Source organism: Rhinoraja longicauda, chromosome 9 (genome assembly GCF_053455715.1).
Source record: "Rhinoraja longicauda isolate Sanriku21f chromosome 9, sRhiLon1.1, whole genome shotgun sequence".
In the NCBI taxonomy this organism is placed as follows: domain Eukaryota; kingdom Metazoa; phylum Chordata; class Chondrichthyes; order Rajiformes; family Arhynchobatidae; genus Rhinoraja; species Rhinoraja longicauda.
In genome coordinates, this window is record NC_135961.1 from 18,083,608 (window position 1) to 18,103,922 (window position 20,315).

Here is a 20,315-nt window from a genome sequence, read left to right on the forward strand (position 1 = left end):
AGACATTCCTTAATACAATTTAAAATAATACATAGATTACATTATTCGAAGACGAAATTAAATAGGATTTTTCCTAGTATCTCTCCTATTTGTGATAAATGTCAATTTCAAGAAGCTAATTTAACTCATATTTTCGTAACTTGTATAAAAATGCAAAACTTCTGGTTGGAGATTTTTAAAATAGTTTCTAAAGTTATTAATAAAAAATTAGATATGGACCCAAAATTAATTATATTAGGATTATCAGAACATACTACAAATTTTACAGTAAGTCAGGTACATTTTCTTGATTACAGTCTAATAACTGCGAAAAAATTAATACTTAAATTTTGGAAAAAACCAATAACCCCCACAATTAAAATGTGGACTACGGAAATGACAGAGACCCTGCATTTGGAAAAAATAAGGTTTGCCTTAATCGACAAACCTGAGTTGTTTTAAAAAATATGGTCTCCATTTATTGAATTTTTAGAAAAGTAAATGGGTTTGGCACAGGACTAAAATAAAAAATTTAAATTAAAAGTTGAAACTTGAGTTAGGGGTTGGATGTACAACTGTGGTTATTGTCTCCCTGATCTACTCCCTTTAATTTTTATTGTTAGATCCTTTTTTTTAACCCTCTTACTCTCTCTCCCCAAGTTTATAGTTTTTTATTTTTATTTTTACTTTCTCTCTTCAAAAATTTAAAAATTGAAGCTATGTAAGAACTTTGTAACAAATGTGTTTTTTCTTATTTCTATTTGTACATATGCTTTTCAAAAATAAAAAATATTTTAAAAAAACAAACTCCATACAGACGGCGCCCGTAGTCAGGATCGAACCTGAGTCTCCGGCGCTGCATTCGCTGTAAGGCAGCAACTCTACCGCTGCGCCACCGTGCCGCCCTTATAAGCATGTTCAGTTTGTCAGCATGTTCAGTTTGTAAGCATGGACCAGCCAGCTGGTCAGATTTTCCAAAATGGATTGAGGATGGGGCAATGTGCATATTTGATGTGTGTGTGGCACTGAATGAGGGTGTTTGGGCTTTTGATTAGACAGGAGACGTGCTGATAGTATTTTGGTAGCACACTCATTTGGTTGGCCTGGTTATTAGAGTCATAGAATGGATACCAGTACTTCAGTCCAACTTGCGCATGCCGACCAACTATCTATAATAGTGTCTCCTGCCAGCATTTGGCCCATAGCCCTCGAAACCTATCCTGTCCAAATGTTTTTTAAACATTGTGACACTCCCTGCCTCAACTACCTCCTCTGGCAGCTTGTTCCACGATGCTCATGAATAAAATCTGCGGATACTTTGTTTCAAGGCTTGTGACGTGTGTAGTTCTTCAATTGCAAGCTTATCATCGGCATGGGGTAGGATGCTGACTGCTGTCCAATGTGAATTCCCACGGCAGGTAGCAGGGACCACACTTCACGATCAGATATTCCAGGTAGTTCCAAGAGCTCGCCGGGCCCACTACATTCAAACACCACAAGGAGTTTATTAGGATGTTATTAGACCCCTCCACCCCTAACCTTGGCTCGGGACACTGAACAATCCATCTGGTGAAGTGAGAAGCCCTCTGATTATGCAGCACAGTCAGGTAAGGCAGGGTTGAGCCAGATCTCTGTAAAACAGAGCACACAGAAGTCTCTTAGTTCACTAAAGTAGGTGAGTCTAGCTTTCAGTTTATCCAGCTTGTTTTCAATAGCTTGGATGTTTTCCAGCAATATGCTGGGGAGGAGATACTTGAAACGACATTGTTTCAGTCTCGCTTGCAGTCCAGCGCGCCGCACACGTTTTCTGGCTAGGTGGCTGCCCCTGGCTGGGCTCGGGAGTTGAGGTGAGAAATTGGCTCTGCCATGATGTAGGTGGGTGCACCAGGTGCCATCGAGGAACCAGGTTGAGGCATCGATGCAATGGTATTTTAGGCTCTCGGTCTGGTCGGGGCCTGATCTCAAGACTCTGTGTCAGACACACCGAGAGTTCGGGGACCCCTATCGGTATGGTTGCCAACTATCTCACTCCCAAATAACGGACAAGGTGATGTCACCGTCCCGCGCCCCACGTGACCTCATCCAGCCAGCGGCCACATGCTCCTGCTCCGTTAGGCGGCGCCCGGGCCTATACTGTCCGGACCTACACTGTCCGTTGTAAGGGGTTTCTGTGCCGAGCTTTCGCCCGACCTAAGGTCCCCGTGCCTTGCTCTGATCCCTTGACCAGGCCGCGCACACTGGTTCCCCGTGAGTGGTTTGACCCACTCACCCCCTACGGTTCTAGACACTGGACTTAGATGCAGGAGCGTTTATAGTGCAGAAAAATTCAACCAGACCAGATTTGAAAACCAGGGTTTAAATGAAAAAGGCTTTTATTTAGCACTTGGGACTATTGTCCATGAATACTTATACAGTTCTATAAGGCATATCTATAAGACACATACCGAATTACATGAATACTTTTGACTATGAATCATAAAACGCACAGTTCTACAAGACATATACACAAATACCCTTTTACTCTGAATTCTAAAACGCACAGTTCTACAAGACATATACACGACTGTAAGATGGGGAACGTACGACACATCGCAAAATTGACCAACACATATTCCTTTACACACCCACGTTTATTCAAACCACCCTCCCCTCTACACTAAACTATGTCCAGGATATGCAAGATCGGGGTACATGCTCACCATGGGGCTATTACTGGGGTTACTGGCTGTTCGTTTTGCAGTATTTCTTCTCGAGTTGCGTGCCTGTTCCTCTCTCTTGCATCCGTTCTTCCTGCCTGTCTTTTCTTCCTCCTGCATCCGTTTGACTTCCTTCTTGCGTGAGTTGCAGGTTTCTTCTTGCATGCCTTTAAAACCCAAAGGTCGTGGCCAGTTATACTATTCTAACCCGTCCTATTTCCCGCCAGATCTTGGGATCTCTTTGTTTAAAAGATATGTATTGAGTTTTCTCTCTGATCTGCGCTTATGTCTGGGGTGTACCGGGGATGGCCAGACGGTGTTAATTGGTATTTCGTTGCGAGGTGATGGGTTTAACTGGTTTCCCATCACCTACCAGGTAGTTTTCTATGGGCTATTGTGCTCCCTTAATGAGATTAACTGTGTAGGTCGGCTTGGGGCATTGTGAGTATGCTGATGTCAGCGCCCCAGTGTCTGGACTTCGACCTGGTTTCGCAGGTTTCTGCATGGCCAATACCCATCCATTGTTCTGGCCGTGGCTTTGCAGAAACCTAGAGACTGGGCTGTAAGGTTTTTGCTCTTGTGGCTGGTCACGAGGTCCTGCGGCCATTTTAGGACCCACAGATTGTGACATCCCTTGGTAAACTGACCGCAGCCTTTCTCCGCTATCAGCCCCAGTCTCCCGTTTAAAATGTCCAAACTGCAGCTCTTTGGTTTGGTGTTGCTTTCAGAATGAGGGAAAACTTCTCAAATCTTACACCGTGCCTACAGTGTCCGGGCCTTCAGTGTCCGGGCCTTCAGTGTCCGGGCCTACAGTGTCCGGGCCTACAGTGTCCGGGCCTACAGTGTCCGGGCCTACAGTGTCCGGGCCTACAGTGTCCGGGCCTACAGCACCCCCTGGGCCTAACACGGGACAAAGGCGGTCTCGTAGGGGACAAACCAATTTAGTCCAATATACGGGATGTCCCGGCTAATACGGGGCAATTGGAAACCCTATGCAATCGGCCGTGTTGGTTGGGCCTGTTTAGTCCAGTAAGAACTTTGATATAGGAGCTCACCAGATTGCCTGTCCTGAAAGAAGATTCCAACAGAGGTGTACAAAAAAAACTAAAAACATTTCCTGCTGGAATAATCCCTACGAGAGAATGATTAACTTTTAAAAACAAGAACAGATTTGATGAATGTGCTTTCTTTGGAAAAACCTGAGTCATCTCCTAATAATTCCACATATGTTGCAGCTGTTTGCAAGTGACTTCATTCCTGTGACTGTTACATGTGTTACTAGGATAAATTGGGTCTCGATCTTAAAATACAAGGATCTGATTGCAAAAATAAGCTTCAATTATTTATCTCTTCCATTTTATCCACATAACGTTAAGATTGCTGCACCACAAGAATTTTAAATAGATACATGTTTAATGTCAAAAATGGAAAGCAAGGATACTGTGCATGCCATTTTATTTTTGGGAACTCCACTAGGAATACTTGATAGCATGATATATCTTTCCTTCAGCATCATCAATGGAAAGGAACACAAACAGAATGCTGGAAGAACTCAGCAGATCAACCTTTCCTCTGCTTCTTGTTCCACTGAGTTCTTGCAATGTTCATTCCTAGCTTCCAGCTATCATCAGTGGAAATTAAACCTATATATACGGCTATAAGACCATAGAAGCAGAATTCCCCCCCTCCCTAGACCCGTTTCAGTTTGCATATCGAGCTAAGCGGTCCACTGAGGATGCCATCTCCTCTGCTCTACACCCAGCCCTCACCCACTTGGACACTAAAAACTCATATGTTAGGATGCTGTTCATAGACTTTAGCTCAGCATTTAACACCATCATCCCCCAGCAGCTGGTTTGTAAACTAACAAATCTGGGCTTCAGCCCCCTTCTCTGCAACTGGCTGCTGGACTTCCTCACTGCCAGACCCCAGTCCGTACGGGTCGGCAGCAACACATCGGACACCATCACGCTGAGTACGGGTGCCCCACAAGGATGTGTGCTAAGCCCCCTGCTCTTCACCTTGCTGACCCACGACTGCACACCCACCTACAGCTCCAACCACTTCGTCAAGTTTGCGGATGACACAACAGTGGTGGGTCTCATCAGCAACAACGACGAGACCCACTACAGGAAGGAGGTGGACCAGCTGGCCGCGTGGTGCACAGACAACAATCTCTTCCTGAATGTGGAGAAAACAAAGGAGATTGTTGTCGACTTCAGGAGAACGCACACCCAACACCCCCACCCACTGACCATCAATGGTGCTGCTGTGGAGCAGGTGAGCAGCACCAAATTCCTGGGGGTGAACATCACCGAGGATCTCTCCTGGAGCAACAACATCACGTCCATCGCCAAGAAAGCCCAGCAGCGCCTCTACTTCCTCCGCAAACTGAAGAGAGCGGGAGCCCCCACACCCATCATGTACACTTTTTACCGAGGCGCCATCGAGAGCATCCTCAGCAGCTGCATCACTGTGTGGTTCAGAAGCTGCACAGCCTCCAGCCGCAAGACCCTGCAGCGCATAGTGAACACTGCTGAGAGGATCACTGGCGCCTCACTCCCAACACTCCTGGTCCTTTACACCACCCGCCTCACCCGCAAAGCATTGAGCATTGTGGGTGACCCCTTCCACCCCTCCAACAGCCTCTTCACCCTCCTGCCTTCAGGGAGAAGGTTTCGCAGCCTGAGGTCAAGCACCACCCGACTAAAGAACAGTTTTTTCCACCAGGCTGTCAGGATGCTGAACTCTCTCCCCTCCCTTCCTCCTCTCTCCCCTGCCCCTATTGGACCTGGACTTTAACACCCCACACACACGCACATCCAGCAGCAGACACTTTAAAAAAAAATTTTTAACGCATTTGAAGTGACTATATTTTATATTTTATATTTTATGTTGATTGTTGTTTGCTGTGCCTTTTTAATTTTAACTTAGTTTTATGCACTTTGTTCCTCGGGATTGTGGGAAACGGTATTTCGATTTTCTGTCTGTGTAAACTGGCTGAGGATTGACAATAAAATTGACTTTGACTTTGACTTAGGCCACGGCTCATCGAATCTGCTCTGCCATTCTTTGTTTATTTAGTTTAGAGATACAGCGCGAAACAGGCCCTTCGGCCCACCGAGTCCGCACCGATCAGCAATCCCCACACACTAACACTATCCTACACACACTTGGAACAGTTTACACTTATACCAAGCCAATTTACCTACATATCTGTACGTCTTTGGAGTGAGGGAGGAAACCGACGATCTCGGAGAAAACCCATTCGGTCATGGGGAAAACGTTGCTGAACTATATTTCCCTCTCAACCCCATTCTCTTGCCTTCTCCTCGTAACCTTTGACAACTTTACTAATCAAACCTTACTTGTCTATCTCCATTTTAAAAATATCCAAAGGACTTGGCCTCCACTGCAGTCTGTGGCAATGAATTCCACAGATTCACCACACTCTGGCTGAAGCAATTCCTCCTCATCTCCATTCTAATGGTACGTCCTTTTATTCTGAGGCTGTGCCCTTTGGTTTAATATGCACACATATATACACAGACACACACACATATATATATATGCATATATATCTATATATCTCTATCACCCTATCACTCCATACAGTATGTGTGTGTGTGTGTGTGTGTATATAAAGCACCTGGCCAGTTCAGTCTTTAAGCTGTTACTTGGAGGAATGCCAGTACTGTATGCAGCAGCATACGGCCCAATCATTTTCCACCTTCAGAACGGATTGCATGCTTCATAAAGATCCAGTGCTCAATTCATTTCTATTTAGATCCTAGTGGATGGCCACATTTGCATGAAATTACTTGTAGACACTGTTTAACTGTCAAGCTGGTGCAGAAGTGTGGTGACTCTTCTGTTGCTGGTCCCAGAAGATGATCCACTATCGTCCGATACAATGATCCCACTCTCTTCAATCTTTTTTCCACTTGTAAATCTATCATTATTTCTAGCTGTACTGCCAACAACCTATGCTGAGAAACAATGTTCTGCATGCTGCACGGTATTTTTCTCTTCACTCTACACGTGTACTTGCGTATGACTTGTCTGTATTCTTATGTAGTATGATCTGATTTGATTGGATAACACACAAACAAAAGCTTTTCATTATACCTCAGTATACATGGCAATAAAAATTAACCTAACGAACAATATCCTTATTCAATGAACAATACTCCAGCCAGGGGTAAAAGTGTTCAAGGGAGACTTCAAGCCTTTTGCACAATATTGATAGGAATACTAACAACTAGATAGCAGTTTGTATAATTGTATTATAAAAAGAATAAGCTGCATCCTATAACCACGAGAACTAAGACTGTTGACATGCATGCCAAACTTTAGCATGCTTGAAAGAATACAAGATTTAATTTACTTAAAATGCATGCCTAAAGTTAGACACTCAGTCAGACAAGCCGTTTATGGAGTGTTCCCAAGGACATGACCTTTCTTCTCTTAATATTTATTCATAAACAATGATAATAATTGCAAAAGCAAAATAAAGTTAATGCTGGAAATCTGAAATAAAAACAGAAAATACTTAAAACGCACTACAGGATCAGCATCAACAGTGATTTTACACTGTCTACAGGTTCTGCTTGATCTGCTTAATACTTCCAGCACATGTTGTTTTATTTTATACGACCACGAATAGTCCTGCAGAAATGTCATCAATCTGAAGCAGGGTCGTGACCTGAAACATCCTCTGTCCATTTCCCTTCCACTGATGCTGCCTGACAAGCCAAATTCTTCCAGCAGTTGTTTGTTTTTTTTTGCTCACAAGATCATATGCGCTGATAATTGCATAATTCCCAAAAGCATGCAAAAGTACAAACTGAGGAGCTGTATACTAGCCTTTACACAAAGCAACCGAGTAAGGCATTCAATCAATGAAAACAAACACTCTCATGCATTTTCAGAAATCAGAAATTTGTACTACATTTCTTTAAATATAATGAAGAATAGACCAGGCGCAATTGTGTAATTGAAGTGAGTGATAAAAGTTGGCAACTTATTGTATTGACTAATGCAGATATAAATATTGTAATGATGTTGAGATACTCAACCCCTGTTGTGACTGTTACTAAAACCACTGGAGACTGAAGCTGATAAACGCAAAGGGTCTTTATCGTTCACGATAAGCAACCTTTCTCATGGTGACAGAATCATCAAAGTTCATGAAGTGTTTATAATGTTAAGAACAAGGATAACAGTAGGTGATTCAATAGAATTACAACAGCTACAATGATATTGTTTACTTCACTATTTTATGTCTGGCAAATGGTTTCATTGGGAATGACATATTTACAATGGCAGCACACTGTGGCTGAATTTCCACCCTTGAATGTCCAGACACCTGTGTGCTAAAGTAGTCTAAAAGCTTTTGAGGACACCCAAAATTAATATTGCAATGGCTAACTCTCCACTACACAAATATTCCTATTATTGTTGGACAGAGCAAATATAGCCATGACGGTGTTTGATGTGTGCAACAAGGAACTGCAGATGCTGGTTTAAACCGAAGATCGTCACAACAAGCTGGAGTAACTCGGCAGGTCAAACAGCATTTCTGGAGAAAAGAAATAGGTGACGTTTTGGGTCGAGACCCTTCTTCAGATGTGTTTGATATGCTAGGTGACAAAATATATCTGATCTGGAACACTCCTTGGTCTCTTTTACAATCATACAAAATAATGTAGTGGCAGGTACATGGTGCCTGGTTTGATGCAGGCCAATAAATGCAGGCCTATTGCCTTAGATCTGACTGATGCAGAAAGTCTCATTGTCTTGTCAGTTTACAAACGATATCTCTTTCTGAAGAAGGGTCTCGACCCGAAACATCACCTATTCCTTTTCCCCAGAGATGCTGTCTAGCCCGCTGAGTTACTCCAGCATCGTGTAAACCAGCATCTGCAGTTCCTTCCTACACTCTCTTGAACAACCTCCTGCTGGGGGCTGGTAGCTTGCACTCAAACTGTTTGTTAACAAAGCTGTCTTTTTAACTTCAAGATAGACACAAAATGCTGGAGGAACTCAGCAGGACTGGCAGTCATCTCTGGAAAGAAGGAATGGGTGATGTTTCTGGTCGAGACCCTTCTTCAGACCTCACCACCCACCCCTTCTCTCTGAACTCCCACCAGCCCCCCATCATAATACATCTGTAGTTCCATCCTACACCTTTTTAACTTCAAGATTGAATTAGATGTAGAAATCAAACACAGGTTGGGTGAGCACCAGGCGTGGAGCAACTGCGTTTGGTCCATGGCACCACCCTGAACTTCTCGTTGATTGTCACTGTAATTCTCAATGCTACTCCCACTCTGACTTATTGGGCGGCACGGTGGCGCAGCGGTAGAGTTGCTGCCTTACAGCTAATGCAGCGCTAGAGACTCAGGTTCGATCGTGACTAAGGGCGCCGTCTGTACGGAGTTTGTACGTTCTCCCCGTGACCTGCGGGGGTTTTCTCCGGGATATTCGGTTTCCTCCCACACTCCAAAGACGTACAGGTTTGTAGGTTAATTGGCTGTGCAAATGTAAAAATTGTCCCTAGTGGGTGAAGGATAATGTTAGTGTGCGGGGATCGCTGGGCGGTGCGGACCCGGTGGGCCGAAGGGCCTGTTTCTGCGCTGTATCTCTAAAAAATATATATATATAACTCTGTAAAGATAGGGAATACATAATAATTTTGTATAGGAAGGAACTGCAGATGCTGGTTTAAACCAAAGATAGACACAAAATGCTGGAGTAACTCAGCGGGACAGGCAGCATCTCTGAAGAAAAGCAATGGATGACGTTTTCCTAATTTAAAAAAAAAAAGTTTAGTGGCAGGTCCACTAAATGTTTCACTTAACGTTGAGAACGATTTAAAATATATATTTTTAAAGTTGTCAGTGAGACTTGAACCAGGTTGTTAGTTGTCCATAACCAGGGGCCACAGTTTAAGAATAAGGGGTAGAACTGAGATGAGGAAAGACTTTTTCAGTCAGAGAGTTGTGAATCTGTGGAATTCTCTGCCTCAGAAGGCAGTGGAGGCCAATTCTCTGAATGCATTCAAGAGAGTGCTGGATAGAGCTCTTAAGGATAGAGGAGTCAGGGGGTATGGGGAGAAGGCAGGAACGGGGTACTGATTGAGAATGATCAGCCATGATCACATTGAATGGTGGTGCTGGCTCGAAGGGCCGAATGGCCTCCTCCTGCACCTATTGTCAATGGATGTTTAAGAAAATAAGAAAGATGCTGGTACAAATCGATTTATTCACAAAATGCTGGAGTAACTCAGTCTGAAGAAGGGTTTCGACCCGAAACGTCACCCATTCCTTCTCTCCCGAGATGCTGCCTGACCTGCTGAGTTACTCCAGCATTTTGTGAATAAGTCAATGGGATGTTTCTTTTGTTTTTGGTGTTTGGTTATGATTGTACGCGTTATTGCATTTTTTTTAATTGATTATTCTTATTGGTCTTATTGTTGAACTGCGGGCAAATTTTTCATTTCACTGCACATTTATGTGTGTATGTGACAAATAAACGATTGACTTATTGACTCGAGCGAGAGCTCTTATGAGAGAGGTCGGAGGCGAGCGCTAGGACCCGGCTGAGCACGGGGCTGGTCGCGGAAGCGAGCGCGGCTGGTGGGGCTCCCATTGTAGCGGGTGGCGGTGCGCGGGACTGGGTCGGGCAGGGGGCCGCGCGGTCCACTCGCCGGAACAAAGTGACCGTGCAGCGCGTGCAGCGCCAGCGCAGAGTAGCAGCAGAGCCCAGAGCAGAGCCTAGTCTGTGTGTCTGTCTGCTTCCAGGGAGGGTAAGGGGGACTGCTGGACTGCGGAGGATCTGGGCTGTGCAACATGCCAGCGGCCGCCAAGAGGTTCCTGAGCGAGGGCAAGGGGAGAGGGCTGCAGACCAGCAAGGATCTGCAGGTCGGCGAGCTGCTCTTCACATGCCCAGCCTACACACACGTCCTCACCATCAACGAGCGGGGCAATCAATGCGAGCTCTGCTTCACCCGGTACGTGCGACAAGACGTCTTCTCTGCAAACTTGCTGCTCGCTAGCTAATGTTATTTTGCAGGATGACGAGATCCCATGATGGGTCCTACTGTGTGTGGCTCGGTGGTTGCAAGGTGCCAGCGTTCAGTATTTCCGTGCTTTTAATGTCCCCCCCCCCCCCCCAAGGGGCAAGTTGCACATGGGGGAAGGTCTGGAGCACTTTATTTGAAATGGCATAATTATTTCAATAACATAATTACTATTGGTGTTGCTGGTGTCCGTTGAAAGTCAAGTTGACCACACTTGATCCTTTCAGTCACCCTGGAAGTATTTGTGGAGCGCTGTTCTTGTATGGAGTTGGAATTCCACCCATTGGAGAACTCAGTGTCATTTATAGAATGATCTATTTTAAAAAGCACAGACCAGTGCAGCACAGGAACAGGCCCCTAGGCCCGTGATATCAGTGCCTGTCACGGTGCCAAACACAAGCTAAAACCGCCAGCACATGGTCTGTATCCCTTCATTCCCTGTCTGTTCATGTGCCTGTCAGATAGCTTCTTAAATGTTGTATCTACTCCCTTGGATTGTGTTCCAGGCGCCTACTACTGCGTGAAAAATGAAGACCTGCCTTGTAAATCTTCTTTAAACTTTTCCCCTTTCACCTTCAACCTATGCTGTCTAGAATTTTATATTTTCACCCTGGCGAAAAAGACTTGGGCCATCTATCCTGTCTATGCCTCACATACTTTTTACATACATACATACAACACATTTTACATACTTCTATCAACATGCACCTCAGACTCCAATACATCCAGGGAAAGCAATCCAGGCCTGTCCAACCTTTCTTTCATAGCTTATACTCTCTAATCCTGGCAATATCCCACCTCTTTACTTTCTCCACAGTCTCCTTCTCCTTCCTGTAATGAGAACCAGAACTGCACATAATACTCCAGATATGGCTTGCTGGGCAGCATGACGCCAACTTTTATACTCCATGTCCTGCCTGATGAAGGCATGACATATATCTTCTTGACCACCCTATCTACTTTGGTAATCATTTTTGAGGTGCTATGGATTTGCACTCCAAGATCCTTTTGTATATCAGTGATCCATGAGGTCCTACTATTTATATACTTTTGACCTCTCAAAGTGCACCATTTTACACTTGTCCAGATTAAACTCCATCTGCCATTTCTAACTGATTTACATCCTGCTGTAAACTTTGATAACCTCCCTCACTATCCACAACTCTGCCAATTTTAGTGTGGTCGGTCGGTCTGCGTTTGTGTATGTGTGTGCACGTGCGTGTCTCAGTTCCTGCATTGGTCCCAGTCATAATAATTCTCCACAATTACCCTCTCCTACGACCAGGCCAATGTTTCAAAAGTGCAAAGATGAGAGCGAGTCATACATTTATATAGACCCTTTCCTTTACTCCGCTTGCCCCACTGAAGTTTGTGACCTTTAGATTTCCTTTTCTGACATTTTTTAGAACTCTTCTCTTGATTATAAACAGTCTGAAGACAGAGTTGTGCACAAGAATTACATCGGGGGTGAGGACTTTAGATGTGTGGAGAGATTAGAAGAAGTGGGATTGTTCTTCCAAGAAATGGTTAACGGATTAGATAAACTTATTCAAATATTTAAAATATGTTCTAGACAGGAGGATTGGTATCCAGCCGACAAATTTTAGAGAGCTGACAAAATGACCAGATGGAAGATTATTGGAAGATTCTTGGTATAATTAGATTATACCAACATACAGTGAAATGTTTTTTGCGTACTAACCAAACAAATCGTACCAGACACGAGGATGTCGGGTACTGGAAAAGAGAAAATAAGCAGAATGGAGAAAAGAGTGTTACAGTTACAGAGGAAGTACAGATAAAAAATAAAGTATAACGACCACAATGAAGTACTTTGGAAAATCAGGAGTTCATCCTCTGCATCTGAGAGGTCACCTGATAACAGCGAATGCGAAGCTGTACGTGAATCTGGTGGAATGTGCTTCCGAACCTTTGTATCTTCTGCCCGAGGGGAGAGGGTAGAATTGCATTGAATTTGAATACTTTATTGTCAAATGTGACGTCACAGTGGAATTCTTTGCTTGCACACCCAAGGTATGCAAATAGTCATCCATAAAGGGCGCTTACAAAGTGCAAATATCCTCCTGCGCCAGGTCTCCCTTTGTTCTTCCCCCCCCCCCCCCTCACAGCGCCCCCCCCCCATGCCGGGTCCTTCATTGTTGATTATTCTTCCCTCTTCCCCCAACGGCGGTCTCCCCATTCCGGGTCCTCCTTCATTCCTTTCCTGGTGTGAGTGGCCCTTGACTATGTTGGCTGCTTTCCTGATAGAACATGTAGTATAGATGTAGTTGATTTGGGGGGGGGGGGGGGGGGGGGGGCTGATTTGCCTTTGTAACCTTCTGCTTAATTTCTTGTGGTCTTGGGCAGAGCAGTTGGCAGACTAAGCTACAATGCATCTGGATAGGATGCTTTCTATGGTACATCTGTAGTAATCTGTAGAAGGGCGGCACAGTGGTGCAATGGTAGAGTTGCTGCCATACAGAGCCAGAGACCTGGGTTTGATCTTGACTACAGGTGTAGTCTGTGTGGAGTTTGTACATTCTCCCTGTGACCGTATGGTTTTCTCCTGATGTTTAGGTGTACAGGTTTGTAGATTAATTGGTTTTGGTAAATTGTAAAATTGTCCCTCGTCTATGTAGGATCATGTACGAGGTGAGCACTTTTCAGCATGGATGCAAAGTACGCAAAGGGCTTTTCTCTATGCTGTATGTCTAAAGTCTAAATCGGTGGGAGTTATTGGACATATGCTTAATTTCCCTAACCTTTTGAGAAGTAATGGGGTTGGTATGCCTCTTGGTCAAACAGGCAACGTTGTTGGTTCAGGACAAATTTGGTGATATTTATGTCTGGGTCTTTGAAGCCCTCGACCATCTCCACAGCAGCAACATTGATGCAGACTAAGGCCTGTATTCCATTTTGCTTTCTGAAGTTGATGTCCAGCTCCATTGTTTTGCTGACTTTGAGGGGGGAGTTTGCTGTTTTGACACCATGCCTCTCTAATGTGGTGAGGTCATAATCTGGAAAACATTCCATTAAAAACAAATTGAACGATCTGTTTGCAAAAGAAAATTGGATATATCCCGTGAACATTTCCACAGTCGTCGGCCTGATTGCTCTTTCCAAAGAAAAGTACAGAAGCAACCAGCTCAATATCATCTGCTAATGATGCTAAGATTTGTAACCATAGGCCTTTTTTAATAAATCAAAGCAATTTCTCAGTTTTCAATATATATACTCGTGGCATGGTGCAAAAGAGGAGTATATTCAGCCCGTTATACCTGTCAGTTAATTTGGAGGTAGGATGCGAGTCCCATGCCTCTTCCACACATAACTGTGTGGCACGGACGGCACGGTGGCGCAGCGATAGAGTTGCTACCTTACAGCGAATGCAGCGCCGGAGACTCAGGTTCGATCCTGACTACGGGCGCCGTCTGTACGGAGTTTGTACGTTCTCCCCGTGATCTGCGTGGGTTTTCTCCGAGATCTTCGGTTTCCTCCCACACTCCAAAGACGTACAGGTTTGTAGGTTAATTGGCCGGGCAAATGTAAAAATTGTCCCGAGTGTGTGTAGGATAGTGTTGGTGTGCGGGGATCGCTGGACGGTGTAGACCCGGTGGGCTGAAGGGCCTGTTTCTGCGCTGTATCTCTAAATCTAAAAAATAAACTGTCAATGTTTCCCACTAGCACAATTTTGTACAGTGCATTTTGGATCACGCCTCATTGTTTAAAAAATAATTATTTTCATCTTGGACGTGTTGTACAGCACAGAAATAGGCCATTTAGCCTACCCTCTCCTTCACCCTCTCCCATTCTCCTTCCTTTCTGTTTTCTGTTGCAAGGAAGCACTCTGCTCCCTCACCCAACCCCCCACTGATGTCCTCTTCCATCTTCAAGACTTTCTCATGGACACCTAATCCCCTCTGGATTGTTTAATTTTTAATTGTCAACATTGATTGCCTTGACTTCTACACTCCCCTCACCCACTCCACCCTCAAGCTGTTTGACTCCACTCTTGGAATAACTTTTTTGCATCAGTCTTCACAGTAGAAGACACCAACAGTGTGCCTGCAATCCTAGAGAGTCAGGGGGTGGAAGTTAGAGGAGTGGTTATTACCAAGGAGAAAGTGCGAGGAAAACTGAAAGGTATGAGGGTGGTCAAGTCACCTGGACCGGATGGACTGCAACCCAGGGTTCTGAAGGAGGAGGCCTCAGAGATTGTGGAGGCATTCGTTGTGATATTTCAAGAGTCACTAGAGGTAGGAGTGGTTCCTGAAGATTGGAAAATTGTGAATATCACCCTGCTGTACAAGAAGGGAGTAAAGCAGAAGAGCGGAAACTATAGGCCGGTTAGCCTGACCAGCGGTTGGTGAGGTTTTAGAGTCAATTATAAAGGATGAGGTTACGCAGTACTTGGAAGTTCACGATAAAATAGGCCAACGTCAGCATGGTTTTGTGAAGGGAAGATCTTGCCTGACGAATCTGCTGGAATTCTTTGAGGAAGTTAATTGCAGGACGGACAGATGGCTGTAGCTGTTGTTTTCCTAGATTTTCAGAAGGTCTTCGATAAGGTTCCGCACGTCAGGCTATAACGAAAGATAGCGAGTTGGCTGGGTGGCAGAAGGCAACGTTGCAATAAAAGGCGCTTTTTGAGGTTGGCTGCCAATGACTAGTGGAGTTTCGCAAGGGTCGGTGCTGGGACTGCTTCTCTTCACGTTGGCTTTGTGGCCAAGTTTGCAGATGATGCTAAGATAGGTGGAGGGGCAGGCAGTGTAGAGGAAGCAAGGACTCTGCAGAAAGACTTGGACAGGGTAGGAGAGTGGACAGAGGAAATTCAGTATAGCAAAGTGCGGAGTCCTGCATTTTGGTAATAAGAATAAAGGCGTAGATTATTTTCTAAATGGAGAGAGAATCCAGAAATCGGAGGTGCAAAGGGACTTGGGAGTGCTGGTGCAGGACTTTTAGATCCCCTATCATCCTTCTAAACTCCAGTGAATACAAGCCCAGTCTTTCCAATCTTTCCTTATATGACAGTCCCTCCATCCCAGGGATTAACCTCGTGAACCTACGCTGCACTGCCTCAATAGCAAGGACGTCCTTCCTCAAATTAGAACAAAACTGCACACAGTACTCCAGATGTGGTCTCACCAGGGCCCTATACAACTGCAGAAGGACTTCTTTGCTCCTGTACTCAAATCCTCTCGTTATGAAGGCCAACATGCCATTAGATTTCTTCACTGCCTGCTGTACCTGCACGCTTACTTTCAGTGACTGGTGTACAAGGACACCAAGGTCTCTTTGCACTTCCCCTTTACCTAATCTGACACCATTGAGATAATAATCTGCCTCCTTATTTACATTTATTTACATTTACCTCACATTTATCTACATTATACTGCATCTGCCCACTCACTCAACCTGTCCAAGTCACCCTGCAACCTCCTAACATCCTCTTCGCTGTTCACACGGCCGCCCAGCTTTGTGTCATCTGCAAACTTGCTAGTGTTACTTCTAATTCTATCATCCAAATCAGTAATATATATGGTAAATAGTTGGGGCCCCAGCACCGAGCCTTGCGGCACTCCACCCTCCACTGCCTGCCATTCTGAAAAAGACCCGTTTATTCGTACTCTTTGCTTCCTGTCTGCCGACCAATTCTCTATCCATGTCAATACCCTACCCCCAATACCATGTGCTCTAATTTTGCTTACCAACCTCCCATGTGGGACCTTATCAAAGGCTTTTGAAAGTCTAGATACACTACATCCACTGGCTCTCCTTCATCCATTTTACTTGTCACATCCTCAAAAAACTCCGGAAGATTAGTCAAGCAGGATTTCCCCTTCATAAATCCAAGGGGAATTTGAATCCCCTTGGACCAATCTTTTTACTCCTATCCAAATGCGCCGTTATTACCTCTTTAATAATTGACTCCAGCATCTTCCCCACCACCGATGTCAGGCTAACTGGTCTATAATTCCCTGTTTTCTCTCTCGCTCCTTTCTTGAAAAGTGGGATAACATTAGCTACCCTCCAATCTATAGGAACTAATCCTGAATCTATTGAACATTGGAAAATGATCACCAATGCGTCCACGATTTCTTGAGCCACCTCCTTGAGTACCCTGGGATGACCATCAGGCCCTGGGGATTTATCAGCCTTCAGTCCCATCAGTCTACCCAATACTATTTCTCGCCTAATGCATATTTCTTTCAGTTCCTCTGTCTCCCTTGAGCCTCTGTCCACTATTATATCTGGGAGATTGTTTGTGTCTTCCTTAGTGAAGACAGATCCGAAGTACCTGTTCAATTCTTCTGCCATTTCCTTGTTACCCATAACAATTTCACCCGTTTCTGCCTTCAAAGGACCCACATTTGTCTTTACTAATCTTTTTCTCTTTATATACCTAAAGAAGCTTTGACTATCCTTCTTTATATTCTTGGCCAGCTTTGCTTCGTAACTCATCTTTTCAGCCCGTATTGCTCTTTTTGCTATCTTCTGTTGTCCTTTGAAAGTTGCCCAATCCTCTGGCTTCCTGCTACTCTTTGGTATCTTATACATCTTTTATATGAGTTTTATTCCATCTCCAACTTCCCTTGTCAACCACGGTTGCCCCTTACGCCCTTAGAATCTTTCTTCCTCTTTGGAATGAAATGATCCTGCATCTTCTGGATTATGCCCAGAAATTCCTGCCATTGGTGTTCCACCATTAATCCTGCTAGGATCCTTTTCCATTCGATCTTGGCCAGCTCCTCTCTCATGCCTTCATAGTCCCCTTTGTTCAACTGCAACACTGACATTCCTTGTTTAACCTTCTCCCTCTCAAATTGCAGATTAAAACTAATCATATTATGGTCACTACCTCTAAGCGGTTCCTTTACCTTGAGTTCCCTTATTAAATCTGGTTCATTGGACAACACTAAATCCAGAATTGCCTACTCTCTGGTAGGCTCTAGTACAAGCTGCTCTAAGAATCCATCTCGGAGACACTCTACAAATTCCCTTTCTTGGGGTCCAGAACCAACCTGATTTTCCCAGTCTTTCGATTCCAAAAGCTTCATGTTGATAACAAATCTATCAAACATCTTTTAAAAAGTCTATATCATACTTCAACTTCAACAATACTTCATGGAAGTATTCATGGAAGTTAGTAAACAAATGCACTTTCAACTCTGTTATGAACAGAGTGGCACAGCGGTAGAGTTGCTGCCTTAACGGGATTGCAGCGTTGGAGACCTGGGTTCCATCCCGACTACAGGTGCTGTCTGTACGGAGTTTGTACGTTCTCCCCGTGACCCGCTTGGGTTTTCTCCGAGATCTTTGGTTTCTTCCCACACTCCAAAGACGTGCAGGTTTGTGGGTTAATTGGCTTGGTAAATTTAAAAATTGTTCCTAGTGGGTATAGGATAGTGTGAATGTGCGGGGATCGCTGGTCGGCGCGGACCCGGTGGGTAGAGAGGGCCTGTTTCTGCGCTGTATCTCTAAACTAAACTAATATGCACATATTCCGTGACCTTGCCTTTTTGAAAATTGCAATGTGTATCAACTCCCTCCTGCTTCTTCCCCTTTTATAATCTATATATTAAAACTCTCGTTTGTTCCTGAACTGTAGCCAAAATGGTACACGATAGCATGACAATTTTAGGCCCACCTTACTCACCGTCGTCCCTTTGGTACTAATGGAAGAAGTTTCATTGAAATTGGTGTTATATTTTAAAAGTTATTCACATTTTAAAGTTTAAATCTATCTCCTAGGGAGGATGGGGGGAAGGAGGGAGGGCAAGTCAAGTCACAGTACACGATGTGCAGTGAAATGAAAGTGGCAGTGGAGGGAGGAGGACAAGGGGGGGAGGGGGGGAAGGGGGGAAGGGGGGAGGAGAGGGTGCTGCACCAATGCAGGAGAGGTTTGGGCCCAATGGGTCCACTTGGTCTATTACCTATTATAATTGAATAATTCTAAAGAATGAGAAGCAAAGGGTTTGATACCAGAGATGGGAGTTTTGTATTTATTTTTGACTTGTTTGCATTGGGTTAACCCAACAACTGCAGATCATTTCTAAACAGGAGATTGAGTTTCCATTGTGAAATTGTGGAACTATTCCACATCCGAGGAGAATGAGAAGATTGTGGCTAGATGGTAGTTCCTTTCTGTGTTACACAACGTCGGATGGATCCCGTCTGGACCAGAGGCCGGGACCAGTAGTCTAGTTTATTGTCACATTGTCACGAGGTACAATGAAAAACTTTTGTTGCATTTTTTAAAAAGCTTTCTTTTACTTTGACATTGGCAGCGCTGTCATCTTTATAGAAGAGAGATGCATAGCACTCATTTATTCCCAAATCATACATGTATTTTGGAGCCTAATTGGCCTTGTCCTTCTTCACTATTGGACTGTTTTTTTCTAATAAAGATGTGTGAGTATTCTTGTGTTGCTCACTCTGTAAAATTTCCAGAAATAATTTTGAGGTGCCTTAACAAAATAGACACAAAATGCTGGAGTAACGCAGGCAGCATCTCTGGAGAGAAGGAATGGGTCGAGTCCCTTCTTCAGATTGATCAGACTTAATGTGGAAAATAACAGGCCATAGTGTAGTAGCTAACATATTGGTGTGGATAGAAGATTGACAGGGAACTCAAATGGAACTGTTTTTCTTGGCAAGATGATGAACCATAGGAATTAATGCTGGGAGTTGCAATGTTTTTGTATGAATGCCTTGAATCCAGGTGCATAAAGCATGGTTGCTAACTTTGCTGATAACTCAGAAGTAGGAAAGTAATTGCGAAGAGGATGTAAAGAGATTCAAAAAGCTAAGCTAAGTTAGTGACAGATGTGGTAAATGTGAAATTATCCTTTTTTTTAATGGGCCATATCATCTAAATGGTGAGATATTGCAGGGGAATCGATCTAGGGTCTTTGTGCATGATTTGCAAAAAACGTAACAATGTTAGCATTTATTGCTAGGGGAATTAAATACAAAAGTAGGAAGGTTATATGGGGCACTAATGAGGACATAGCTCAAGAACTGAGTATAGTGATGCTCTCCAAATTTAAGATTGATTATTAATGCATTGGAAGGATTTTATAGAAGATTTACTCAATTAAATAGGCACATGGAACTGCAGATGCTGGAATCTTGAGCAAAAAAATAAAGTGCTGAAGTAACTCAGCGGGTCAGGTGGCATCTCTGGAGAACATGGATAGATGAAGATTTTGATCTGAAGAAGGGCCCCGACATGAAATGTTGTTTATCCATGTTCTCCAGAAATTGTGCCTAACCTGCTGTTATTCCAGCACATTGTGTTTAGTAAACTAATATCTGAATAGGACAGTTTGTCATATGGGATAGATTGTCTGATTTGGGATTGTCTGCTGGAGTTCAGAAGATTGAGAGAAGATTTAATTGAAGTATAAGAATATGTCTTGATGGGGAGAGAACGCTTCATGTTGTGGGGGAATCTTTTCTCACTTCAAAAGTACGAGGTTACCAAATTAAGGTGCTTTTTGGATATCTTCTATAAAGGGCTGTGGAAGCAGAGTCTCGTGTAGGCAGAGCTAGAT

General features: G+C 44.0%; 1 protein-coding gene across 2 annotated transcripts in view; it reads left to right on the forward strand.

The window, feature by feature from the left end:
* The first annotated feature begins 10,298 nt into the window (after positions 1-10,298).
* Positions 10,299-20,315, forward strand: part of LOC144596918 (N-lysine methyltransferase SMYD2-like) — a 46,448-nt gene continuing 36,431 nt past the window's right edge. Inside the window, exon 1 of one of the 2 annotated variants that reach the window (XM_078405800.1) lies at positions 10,299-10,689. In XM_078405800.1, the coding sequence (XP_078261926.1) occupies positions 10,529-10,689 (161 nt within the window). In that variant the 5' untranslated portion in view covers positions 10,299-10,528. The remainder of the gene's footprint in view (positions 10,690-20,315) is intronic. The other variant, XM_078405799.1, reaches the window with a different exon arrangement.